Here is a 13,216-nt window from a genome sequence, read left to right as displayed (position 1 = left end):
ATTTTAGGCAACGCGTACAAAAATTTAGTATCTTTTTCCTTAAAGTAAGCAGATTTTATGAAGAACAGCCAATCTTGATGTACAAAAAGTACTCAAATCATATGACGGTTAATAAATTGTATCAAAATAAATCAATTACTGCATTCTTATTCCACAAAAATAAAAGTTTAAGTATTTTAATTCTCATTATATCTCAATTCTGATTAGAAGACTTGTCTCAAGATGGTAAAAATAACTGATTTCAAATAAAATAGTATCATTTTTGATAAAAAGAAGAATAGTTTTGGTTATTTTAAACAATGCGAACAAAATTTTAGTATGATTTTTCTGATATTCTTTTAATTTTATGAAAAAAAAAACTATTCTAAACTATAAAAAGTACAAAAATTTAATGGCGGTCAATAATTTTCAGTAAAATGAAGAAATATTTGCATTTTAGGCAACGCGTACAAAAATTTAGTATCTTTTTCCTTAAAGTAAGCATATTTTATGAAGAACAGCCAATCTTGATGTACAATAAGTACTCAAATCATATGACGGTTAATAATTTGTATCAAAATAAATCAATAACTGCATTCTTATTCCACAAAAATAAAAGTTTAAGTATTTTGATTCTCATTATATCTCAATTCTGATTAGAAGACTTGTCTCAAGATGGTAAAAAAAACTGATTTCAAATAAAATAGTATCATTTTTGATAAAAAGAAGAATAGTTTTGGTTATTTTAAACAATGCGAACAAAATTTTAGTATGATTTTTCTGATATTCTTTTAATTTTATGAAAAAAAACTATTCTAAACTATAAAAAGTACAAAAATTTAATGGCGGTCAATAATTTTCAGTAAAATGAAGAAATATTTGCATTTTAGGCAACGCGTACAAAAATTTAGTATCTTTTTCCTTAAAGTAAGCATATTTTATGAAGAACAGCCAATCTTGATGTACAATAAGTACTCAAATCATATGACGGTTAATAATTTGTATCAAAATAAATCAATAACTGCATTCTTATTCCACAAAAATAAAAGTTTAAGTATTTTAATTCTCATTATATCTCAATTCTGATTAGAAGACTTGTCTCAAGATGGTAAAAATAACTGATTTCAAATAAAATAGTATCATTTTTGATAAAAAGAAGAATAGTTTTGGTTATTTTAAACAATGCGAACAAAATTTTAGTATGATTTTTCTGATATTCTTTTAATTTTATGAAAAAAAAAACTATTCTAAACTATAAAAAGTACAAAAATTTAATGGCGGTCAATAATTTTCAGTAAAATGAAGAAATATTTGCATTTTAGGCAACGCGTACAAAAATTTAGTATCTTTTTCCTTAAAGTAAACATATTTTATGAAGAACAGCCAATCTTGATGTACAATAAGTACTCAAATCATATGACGGTTAATAATTTGTATCAAAATAAATCAATAACTGCATTCTTATTCCACAAAAATAAAAGTTTAAGTATTTTGATTCTCATTATATCTCAATTCTGATTAGAAGACTTGTCTCAAGATGGTAAAAATAACTGATTTCAAATAAAATAGTATCATTTTTGATAAAAAGAAGAATAGTTTTGGTTATTTTAAACAATGCGAACAAAATTTTAGTATGATTTTTCTGATATTCTTTTAATTTTATGAAAAAAAACTATTCTAAACTATAAAAAGTACAAAAATTTAATGGCGGTCAATAATTTTCAGTAAAATGAAGAAATATTTGCATTTTAGGCAACGCGTACAAAAATTTAGTATCTTTTTCCTTAAAGTAAGCAGATTTTATGAAGAACAGCCAATCTTGATGTACAAAAAGTACTCAAATCATATGACGGTTAATAAATTGTATCAAAATAAATCAATTACTGCATTCTTATTCCACAAAAATAAAAGTTTAAGTATTTTAATTCTCATTATATCTCAATTCTGATTAGAAGACTTGTCTCAAGATGGTAAAAATAACTGATTTCAAATAAAATAGTATCATTTTTGATAAAAAGAAGAATAGTTTTGGTTATTTTAAACAATGCGAACAAAATTTTAGTATGATTTTTCTGATATTCTTTTAATTTTATGAAAAAAAAAACTATTCTAAACTATAAAAAGTACAAAAATTTAATGGCGGTCAATAATTTTCAGTAAAATGAAGAAATATTTGCATTTTAGGCAACGCGTACAAAAATTTAGTATCTTTTTCCTTAAAGTAAGCATATTTTATGAAGAACAGCCAATCTTGATGTACAATAAGTACTCAAATCATATGACGGTTAATAATTTGTATCAAAATAAATCAATAACTGCATTCTTATTCCACAAAAATAAAAGTTTAAGTATTTTAATTCTCATTATATCTCAATTCTGATTAGAAGACTTGTCTCAAGATGGTAAAAATAACTGATTTAAAAAGAAGAACAATTTTGGTAATTCTAAACAATGCGAAAAAAATTTTAATATTATTTTTTGACATTCTTTTAATTTCACGAAAAAACAACCTATTCGAAACTATAGAAAGTTCAAAAATCGAATGGCGGTCAATAATAACCATTTTCGTAGGAATAAGTTTATGTTAACAGAGTCATATAATACAATTATGTATTATATGTCTCTGATGTTAACAATTTTTAATACAAAACTATTAATCAACACAAACAATTTAACGCTCTAAGCATATACTATTTTCACTTTTTTATTGCAACCGATTTTATTACAAATTAACGTGTAAATTATGGTGTCTTCGTAGAGGTCCGCGTTCATCGTTTGTAAACACTGTCGAGTTCGGTTTACATAAGAATTTTAAATATATACGTATCCGTCCGATCCGTGCATAAATTTAATTTACTGATCGATCGGTGACAGTTGTCGGGGTAACTCTCACAAAGGTTATTTGACTTATCTGACGGATCCTATGGGTCACCGATCACCGATCACTCATCGATCAGTCAAACATCCGTCACCGATCAGTCAAGTTCACGTCAAACAGTAACGCCTAAGGTTGCAAGTACTGTAAATGAAATTTTGTATTACTACAATTACAGATAAAATCAGAGATAATGCAGACAGAATCATACAGGACATACAAATCAGTCAAATTTTAGATCATATGATGACACATCTGGTGATATCAGCAGACGACAGACGTGAAATTGAACATTATCCTCGACAAGATGACCAGAACAAAGCATTGCTGGATATTGTGACCGAAAGGAGAGAACCTGCTTACAGTGTGTTTGTTGATGGATTACGTAATTATGGATACGAAGATATTGCTAATGATTTGAAATGTGATTTCAGTCCAAGTCCAGTATCTGCTGAAACTAAAGGTATGTCTGAAGGGTTTATTATAAACACAAACAAAGAAGGATTTTTACTGAAATCATTTTTAAATGTTGTTATATATTCATTCAAAATAGATATAATTTATTTGATTATAAAGACTATCTACCAGATGAACTGCGTCGTATTTAATTTATCATAAGTATACTACTTTTCTTGAATACCAAGTAGGTCACTGGTATATATGATGAGTCTTTCAGGACGAATTTCAGTTTGTGTGAAGTAACTATGATCTTAGACATTGTGACATTGAGTAATTATGATCTCAGACATTGAGATCAAGATTCGTTTCTACAGTTATAATGAAGTCACAATTCATTAAGTACCTGTTAGGAATCAGGCAAATATGACCTCAGATGAATTTCACTTCTTAGATCCAACTGTAGAAAAGAATAGTGAACATGTATAATGCATAGGCATTAGTTTTGGTCAACTATAAAAAAAAATCAAAGTGAGAGAAAATAGAATAACAAACAAATTGGTAATAAACAATAAATTGTGAATGTGTATGTTTACCAGCTCTCTTTAAAATGTCAAACGCTTATCATATGTGTTTGATAAATTCAGAGCATACATCATCAATTTGTATGGAGAAATGTAAGATCTATCAAAACTACATTCTATGTGGGCATTCAACTTATTCTTGAGACATTAGATTTAAGAAAAGGGTGAAGAAAACCGAAACAGTAGAAGGGCTACACACCTGAAAAGTACTAAAAAATGGCCAATCCATCTTATACCAACTTTGCCCGAATGAGTTGAAACCTCAGTTTTTGTATAATTTTGAAATTTAAGAACGGTTTGTTATAAATCATGTGAGTAGCAAAGTACTGAATACTGAGCTATTGATACTCTAGGGGACGTATAATCCACCAACAGAGGTATCGAACAAGTGATGTAAAAAAATGAAAACACGTTATAAATTCTTGTGGTCCAAATCACTTTTCTGGATTTAACCTCGTCTTTAGTCATAAAAGGTCAATAGCACTTATCTTAAGAAAAAAATCTTTTTTGTATTTTGTAGGCTTATCAGTTTGGAATTTTCCATTATATAAAGTTCGTCTACAAAAGAACTACCTAAAGGTCATCACTGATATACTTCACGAGAACATAGTAGATCATCTAATAACAAGAGAGGTATTGTCAGTTGATGATGGGAAGACGATAGATTCTGGTAAAAACCCACAGGAAAAGAACAGGAATTTAATGGACATGCTGTTGCGTAAAAATGAACAGGGATTTAATGAATTTCTCAAAGCCCTAAAGAAAGACTCTATTTATGCAGATCTAGCAGATCAAATAGAAAAGACAGAAGTTACTAGCACAGATATGGCAACTCTTCATCAATGCTTGACATAAAATAAATGCAATTTCTTTCAGAACAAAAACTTTACACAACAAGGAGCTATTGTCAATTCAATGTTCAATGATTTGGTCACTTAAACCATCAATGTAAATGAATAACAATATATTATTGATAACAATCTTTTATATTAAACATATGTCACGTTTGAGTGTCATGAATGGAAAGGAAGAAGATCAAATATGTACCCCTTTTCCGAGTATTCATTCCTAAACACAAATCCCCTACGAGTGTTCGTTCCATAACAGATATGATAATTATGAAGCAGTCATGACATATTCTATATTCATATAAAATAATTTTAATGTATCTTAATATAAATCTTGGGAACCAGTATTTGGAAAGTTCATATGCACTACTGTTTTTTCAAAGGTCAACAACATTATAGTGGAAGATATTAGTAAGCAAAATTGAGAGAATTGTGCAAATGATGATACATGTACAAGCATGAAAATTAGCACGAAGCATCATTATTATACACTTTTTAAGAAAAAAACTGCTGGCCATGAAATAAAAAAAAGATGGCCAAGGACGTTTTTCAGAAATGAATTTTTTCCAGTTCGAAAATACTTATTTTTCTTTAAACTGCCTTAAATGAAAAAAATATATCAGGTTTGATGGCTCTGTTCTTTGCATGTGACGTATTCAATAGATATGAATATTTAACCGTCAGGGTTTGCGCATGCGCGAAAATGTAACAAAAATCAGACATAAACATTTGAATTAGTTACTATTTCCTTTGGGCTTTTTGATTTTTAATGATATTATGACAATGTATGAATTGGTTAAATAAACATTTTTAAGCTAATAAAACTATTGTGTTTATCAATTTTGCGCACACGCAAACTATTTATAGATAAACATAGTGACCAGGGCACAATGATGTAAATCGTATTTCATCTAACAGACGAGGATTTAAATTTCATAATTGTATCTTTATCATCATTTAATTCCTCTTAAAATCTATGCTCTTCTATTCAAGTAAGTGTAACTTCTATGAAGCCACTGTTTGGAAACACGCCCATTCAGTTGAATTGATCAAGACTTCGATAGATAAAGTGTAAAAAGAGGTTAACTCTCGAAATCCCGGTTTGATTGACACGTTCTAATAATTTTACAGTTCACTACTACAACGTTTTTCTCGCCATTTTAGAACTGGAAGTCACTTTTTCGTCAGTTATGTATTGTTTTATCGTACTTAAGAAACTAATTTAGGTTTGAATAAAACTTAATTTAGAATGTACCTATAACACAGCTTTCAAATGATTTACGAAATGTAGCTCATTGGATATGACGCCATTTGTAAAATGAGCGGTGGCCATCTTGAAAATCTTGAATATATCCACTTTTATGGCTGTGCGTCATTTTTTAAACAATTATATGCCTCAATCTTCCAAGAATTTAAACCTATACTAAAATTATGTATTTCCTTTCACTTACTATTTGGTCCTTCTCAGAATTTAGTTTAGCCGCTATCCATGTGAATTTGTATTGTTAAAGTTCCCAAGATGTATCTCTTTGAGATGCAACATAGTATCATATCTAACAACCAGTAGGTAAACCAAACATCTATCACTAGTAGAAGAAGGACGAAAGATACCAAAGGGACAGTCAAACTCATAAATCTAAAACAAACTGACAACGCCATGGCTAAAAAACTAGTAGATGTCACAAAAGAGGCGTGGTTTGTTAAACAGCTGTATTTACAAAGTGTAACGTAAAGGAAATGTCATAACTTGATACAATATGCTATATGTACTATTTTGATAAATTTTAAAGAACCTACATAGCTGTTATTAGCTTATTATCAATTTCATTTCAGTCATAATTGTGTATGTTAATCTCTTAAAGCTGTTAAATGATACCTTAATAGTAAATTTAGGTCTAAATTGTAAGTCTAATGAATAATAAAGTATGTACATATGAAATAACTAATTCAGTGACCGAATCTTGTCCTAAGGATGTTTTTGTATTTTTGACATTAACTTGTTGTATATTGTGTTTATCAAACAGCTACTTTTATATGTACATTTGTAAATAAAAATGCCTATTCATCAATATAGTTTTGAACAAAAATGCAATGATATGCTCTTATTATGTAAATATAGTTGTTGCTATCATAACTTGGATTTTCACAACAAATGTTTTTGACATAACGCATCTGTTCTGTCAAATGAACTAATCTTTCATCCATCAGACAAAAGGATTTTAAATTCAAACATATCAGTGATAATTGTTTGGTTATATTAACATGATTAAATTTTCAAATAGTTGAGAACATATCAAATGTCAAAGAACATTTGAAAACCTACTACTAAGCAATTATTTGGCCTCGTTCAAGTCAAGCTATCTGCACCATATGTTGTTTGGTGGTGTTTTAGCGCAGTGCTATACAACTTCCAGCTTGCCTTATTTAACATTTTTTTTCAATCGTCACTGATGAGTCTTTTGCTAAAGTTCTTCAGAAGTACCAAGACCTTGTTGATACATATTCAACTGCACAAATAATACATGATGGTCTTGAAGTATAAATGTTAGTCATTGACGTTGTTTATCATCCTAATTACGTGTTGTATTGTTCCATTTTTTGTCTTCGTAAATTACTTTTACTGTTTAGCCCTTTTTTGTAATACCCTTTTTGGGACCTTTTGGTATGGCTCAGTACTTAAACATTCCACCATTGTGTTATTTTGCTATGGTCATTTTTGTATTCTTGTATATTTTTGTCTATGCGCTTTGGTCTATATGCCATTTTATTTTCTTTGTTGACGTATTTGTCTTTTTTTTTTATAGTGATTAAGATTATAACACAATGTTGACTGCTGTACCCCTATTTTTTACATTTAAATATTTTATCTATCATGTCTGTTTGTTTTGTTCACACATTGTTGTCAATATAATGGAATTTTATGCGACTGTCATACAAGTGAGAGGTTAAGCTAGCTATAAAACCAGGTTTGCTTTACCATTTTCTACATAAGGAAATGCCTGAACCAAGTCAGGAATATGACTTCCCATTCGTTTGATGTGTTTGAAATTTTGTTTTTGCCATTTGATAGGGGAATTTTTCGTTTTGAATTTTCCTTGTATTTCTGATATTTAACTTTTTTGTAAACGAAAAATACAATGACGCTCAAAATGATAAGCCTGGAATCTTTTATGATTTTTTTTTTTGTTGTACGTCTGTTTAATTTGAAGGAGTCGAGTGTTTCAATACACATTGTCAGTTTTACAAAATTTAACCCCCTTTTCCTTTCATCGCAATATCAAAAATTGTATATAAAAATAAGGAGATTTGATATGATTGTCAATGAAACAACTATCCACCAAAGTTCAAATAAAGTGGAGGTAAGCAATTATAGGCAACTGTACGGGCTTCAACAATGAGAAAAACCCATACCGTAAAGTCGGTTATAAAAGGCTCCAACATGACAAATATATAACAGTTCAATTCAGAGAACGAACGGCATAATTTATAACAAAACAAATATGACAGACGTGAACCAACGACAACCACTGAACTACAGGATCCTGCCTTGGGACAGGAACATACATAATGTGACGGGGTTAAAATTATTTGTGAGCCCTCAACCCTCCCCTAACCTGGGACATTGTTCCATAGTTATTTCATTTACTTCCACTTATTCATTTATTCCATTATTAACTATTCCTATTGATTTTATGTGAACATGTTTATATATTCTATAATATTTAAAAGTGATTAGATTTTGTTAGAAATTATTTTGTAACAATAATAATAGTCCGATTGCATGCCTGATAATTTTCTCCTTGTAATCAATCACTCCAAACGTGTATACAAAATCCTAAGCCAGATTTGTCATAAATTTGTCAACTTTTTTCAATGTTTATACATTTTGCCTTCACATTGTTTGTATTAGCACAACTGTTTTATTTTAGACACCTAGTGACTTTGTAATTTACCAATTTATTATGTTATGATACCATTGTGTTTGTTGTTGATGTGATTACTGTAGCTCTATTTGTGTTTTAGTTGTATCTTCTACTTGTATATATGTATAAAAAAAAATCTACTACGTATACACTTAAAGGTAAAAACAAAATTACATACATGTTCTTGTTCTTATTCATTGTGCAATAAAATCAAAGCAGCATCAACACGGTGAGTCTGACATTCCAACCATTCACAAAATCTGAACAGAGGTGAAAGATACCAAAGGCATCAAACTCATAAGCTGACAACTATGGCAAAAAATTATGCGACCAAGAAACAAACAACACTTTACAAAATGCAACATAAAAAACTAGACTGAGCAGCACAAAGCCCACTTAAAACCGGTAGCTGGAAGATCTTTTTCAAACAATGGAAGGAATATACTTTGGCTACCCGAAGTTTATCAGTACAAACATGCATTCAAAGATGAAGACCTGATGAAAATAAAGGTTCCTTTGCGGCAACAAAATATCATTGTATTTTTTACAAGTCCCTGATCAAACAATTGCCCAGATAGCAGATGTTTTAAATCATCGAACAAAACATAAGCAAACGTACAAAATGCTTTCCAGATTATTTCAGCAATTTTGAGATTTGAAAAGGGGCATAACTTTAAAACGGTGAAAGTGACACCACCAAAATTCAAACTTGATCTGTGTTTTGTGGTAATAAAAATTGTGGATAAGTTTCGTAACATTTGGTCAAAGCAAACTACAGTTAGAGAACGGAAACGAAAAATTCAGCAATTTTTCCTTTTGAAAAGGTACATAGCTCTCGAACAATAAAAGTGATGCCACTTAAATTCAAACTCTATCTGTGTTTTGTGGTAATAGGCATTGTGTATAAGTTTCATAACATTTGTTTGAGGCAAACTAAAGTAAGAGAACGGAAACGAAAACTTCAGCATTTTTTCCATTTGTAAAGGGGCATAACTGTAGAACGGTAAAAGTGACGCCACCAAAATTCAATCTCGATCTGTGTTTTGTGGTTATAAGCATTGTGTATAAGTGTCATAACATTTGGTAGAGGCAAACTGAATTTGAACAGCGGAAACCAATTTTAGGACGTACGTACGGACGGACGTACAGTAGGACCAGGGTAAAACTTAATGACCCCTCCGCAACGACTGGGGCATACAAAAGTGAGTTGTCCCGCATTCATTGAAATTTGGGTTATTGAGTGACAGAATATCATCTTTATATCTTAAAGTGAAATTTAAGAACTGTTTTATCTTTAAGATGGTTCTGTATAGATCTGCTTCATATGAGTACAAGTTTGCTAGTAGTGGTGCACATTTAGTACCCATTGGAATACCAACGGTATGCTAAACTATCAATTCACCAAAAATTCAATAAATATGATGTCGATAAAAAACTCATGCATTTTAATATTATCTTCGGTATTTTTGTTGTGGGAATCAGTGTGGTTCTTTAAATTATGAATGTGAATAGTAGTGTAAAGCATAGAAAATAAGATTAAAGGTTTTGATTTTAATTTAAAATTTTCAAGTCGTTGCCTTTTATAGCTTGTTATTCATTATGGACTTTTCTCATTGTTGAAGTATGAACGGTGACCTGTTGTTGCTACTTCTTCATCATTTGGACTTTGCTGGAAAATTGTCTCATCGGCAATCATACTATATCTTATTTTTATACTGACATCTGACAACTATTTTGGGACTTGCTAATGCTGCGGTACCACAGGCATGCCCAAGAGCCCTCCAGTCCTCAGAGCAATTTCAGACAAAGACGGAATGATAACGTCTCCTGATATGCATCTCATATCATGGCACTTGAATCACTTGTACTAGGCGATCACAGTAATGGAAAAACAGTATTGTAGACAATCGTTTTTTTTTATATAGATTAGACCGTTGGTTTTCCCGTTTGAATGGTTTTACACTAGTAATTTTGGGGCCCTTTATAGCTTGTTGTTCGGTGTGAGCCAAGGCTCCGTGTTGAAGGCCGTACTTTAACCTATAATGGTTTACTTTTTAAATTGTTATTTGTATGGAGAGTTGTCTCATTGGCACTCACACCACATCTTCCTATATCTATATAATTATATAGCAATTACATTTAGTGATAAACTATCTCCTTCATTATGATTTGATATCTGGAGCTATGAATTCTTTAATACATATACAATTGGGATTAAAGCGTCTATGAAAGGCAGAGAACATTAATATATGTTAGAATGGTCGTAAAACAAGAGGATATAGAAACAAGGCTTCATATTTCTGTTTAGGTTGGTAGCTATAGCTAAACTGTAACGATACATCAAATAGAAAATAGTTTCACATAGGAGTTGAACAGTACAACATAAGTACAAACTATAGACATCAGATTGATACAAAGCAGAAAACATCTTACAAAAACACAGACTGGATGTGGTGTGTTATTAATACATCCTCACAACAACAACAAAAACACAGACTGGATGTGATGTGTTATTAATACATCCCTCACAACAACAACAAAAACACAGACTGGATGTGATGTGTTATTAATACATTCCTCACAACAACAACAAAAACACAGACTGGATGTGATGTGTTATTAATACATCCCTCACAACAACAACAAAAACACAGACTGGATGTGATGTGTTATTAATACATCCCTCACAACAACAACAAAAACACAGACTGGATGTGATGTGTTATTAATACATTCCTCACAACAACAACAAAAACACAGACTGGATGTGATGTGTTATTAATACATCCCTCACAACAACAACAAAAACACAGACTGGATGTGATGTGTTATTAATACATCCCTCACAACAACAACAAAAACACAGACTGGATGTGATGTGTTATTAATACATCCCTCACAACAACAACAAAAACACAGACTGGATGTGATGTGTTATTAATACATCCCTCACAACAACAACAAAAACACAGACTGGATGTGATGTGTTATTAATACATCCCTCACAACAACAACAAAAACACAGACTGGATGTGATGTGTTATTAATACATCCCTCACAACAACAACAAAAACACAGACTGGATGTGGTGTGTTATTAATACATCCCTCACAACAACAACAAAAACACAGACTGGATGTGGTGTGTTATTAATACATCCCTCACAACAACAACAAAAACACAGACTGGATGTGATGTGTTATTAATACATCCCTCACAACAACAACAAAAACACAGACTGATTGTGATGTGTTATTAATACATCCCTCACAACAACAACAAAAACACAGACTGGATGTGATGTGTTATTAATACATCCCTCACAACAACAACAAAAACACAGACTGGATGTGATGTGTTATTAATACATCCCTCACAACAACAACAAAAACACAGACTGGATGTGATGTGTTATTAATACATCCCTCACAACAACAACAAAAACACAGACTGGATGTGGTGTGTTATTAATACATCCCTCAGAACAACAACAAAAACACAGACTGAATGTGATGTGTTATTAATACATCCCTCACAACAACAACAAAAACACAGACTGGATGTGATGTGTTATTAATACATCCCTCACAACAACAACAAAAACACAGACTGGATGTGATGTGTTATTAATACATCCCTCACAACAACAACAAAAACACAGACTGGATGTGATGTGTTATTAATACATCCCTCACAACAACAACAAAAACACAGACTGGATGTGATGTGTTATTAATACATCCCTCACAACAACAACAAAAACACAGACTGGATGTGGTGTGTTATTAATACATCCCTCACAACAACAACAAAAACACAGACTGGATGTGGTGTGTTATTAATACATCCCTCACAACAACAACAAAAACACAGACTGGATGTGATGTGTTATTAATACATCCCTTACAACAACAACAAAAACACAGACTGGATGTGGTGTGTTATTAATACATCCCTCACAACAACAACAAAAACACAGACTGGATGTGGTGTGTTATTAATACATCCCTCACAACAACAACAAAAACACAGACTGGATGTGATGTGTTATTAATACATCCCTCACAACAACAACAAAAACACAGACTGGATGTGATGTGTTATTAATACATCCCTCACAACAACAACAGAAACACAGACTGGATGTGGTGTGTTATTAATACATCCCTCACAACAACAACAAAAACACAGACTGGATGTGATGTGTTATTAATACATCCCTCACAACAACAACAAAAACACAGACTGGATGTGGTGTGTTATTAATACATCCCTCACAACAACAACAAAAACACAGACTGGATGTGATGTGTTATTAATACATCCCTCACAACAACAACAAAAACACAGACTGGATGAGATGTGTTATTAATACATCCCTCACAACAACAACAAAAACACAGACTGGATGTGATGTGTTATTTATACATCCCTCACAACAACAACAAAAACACAGACTGGATGTGATGTGTTATTAATACATCCCTCACAACAACAACAAAAACACAGACTGGATGTGATGTGTTATTAATACATCCCTCACAACAACAACAAAAACACAGACTGGATGTGATGTGTTATTAATACATCCCTCACAACAACAACAAAAAC

The 13,216-nt window shown here is 31.2% G+C and overlaps 1 protein-coding gene across 1 annotated transcript in view; it reads left to right on the top strand.

Annotated features, from left to right (window-relative positions):
- Positions 1-6,270, top strand: part of LOC139493891 (uncharacterized) — a 42,432-nt gene extending 36,162 nt beyond the window's left edge. Inside the window, exons 11-12 of the mRNA XM_071282056.1 lie at positions 3,033-3,317; positions 4,355-6,270. Coding sequence (XP_071138157.1) covers positions 3,033-3,317; positions 4,355-4,689 — 620 coding nt within the window. The 3' untranslated portion in view covers positions 4,690-6,270. The remainder of the gene's footprint in view (positions 1-3,032; positions 3,318-4,354) is intronic.
- Positions 6,271-13,216: the final 6,946 nt, after the last annotated feature.

The sequence above is a fragment of the Mytilus edulis genome, chromosome 11 (assembly GCF_963676685.1).
Source record: "Mytilus edulis chromosome 11, xbMytEdul2.2, whole genome shotgun sequence".
In the NCBI taxonomy this organism is placed as follows: Eukaryota; Metazoa; Mollusca; class Bivalvia; order Mytilida; family Mytilidae; genus Mytilus; species Mytilus edulis.
This window is presented reverse-complemented; position numbering and strand designations above follow the sequence as displayed.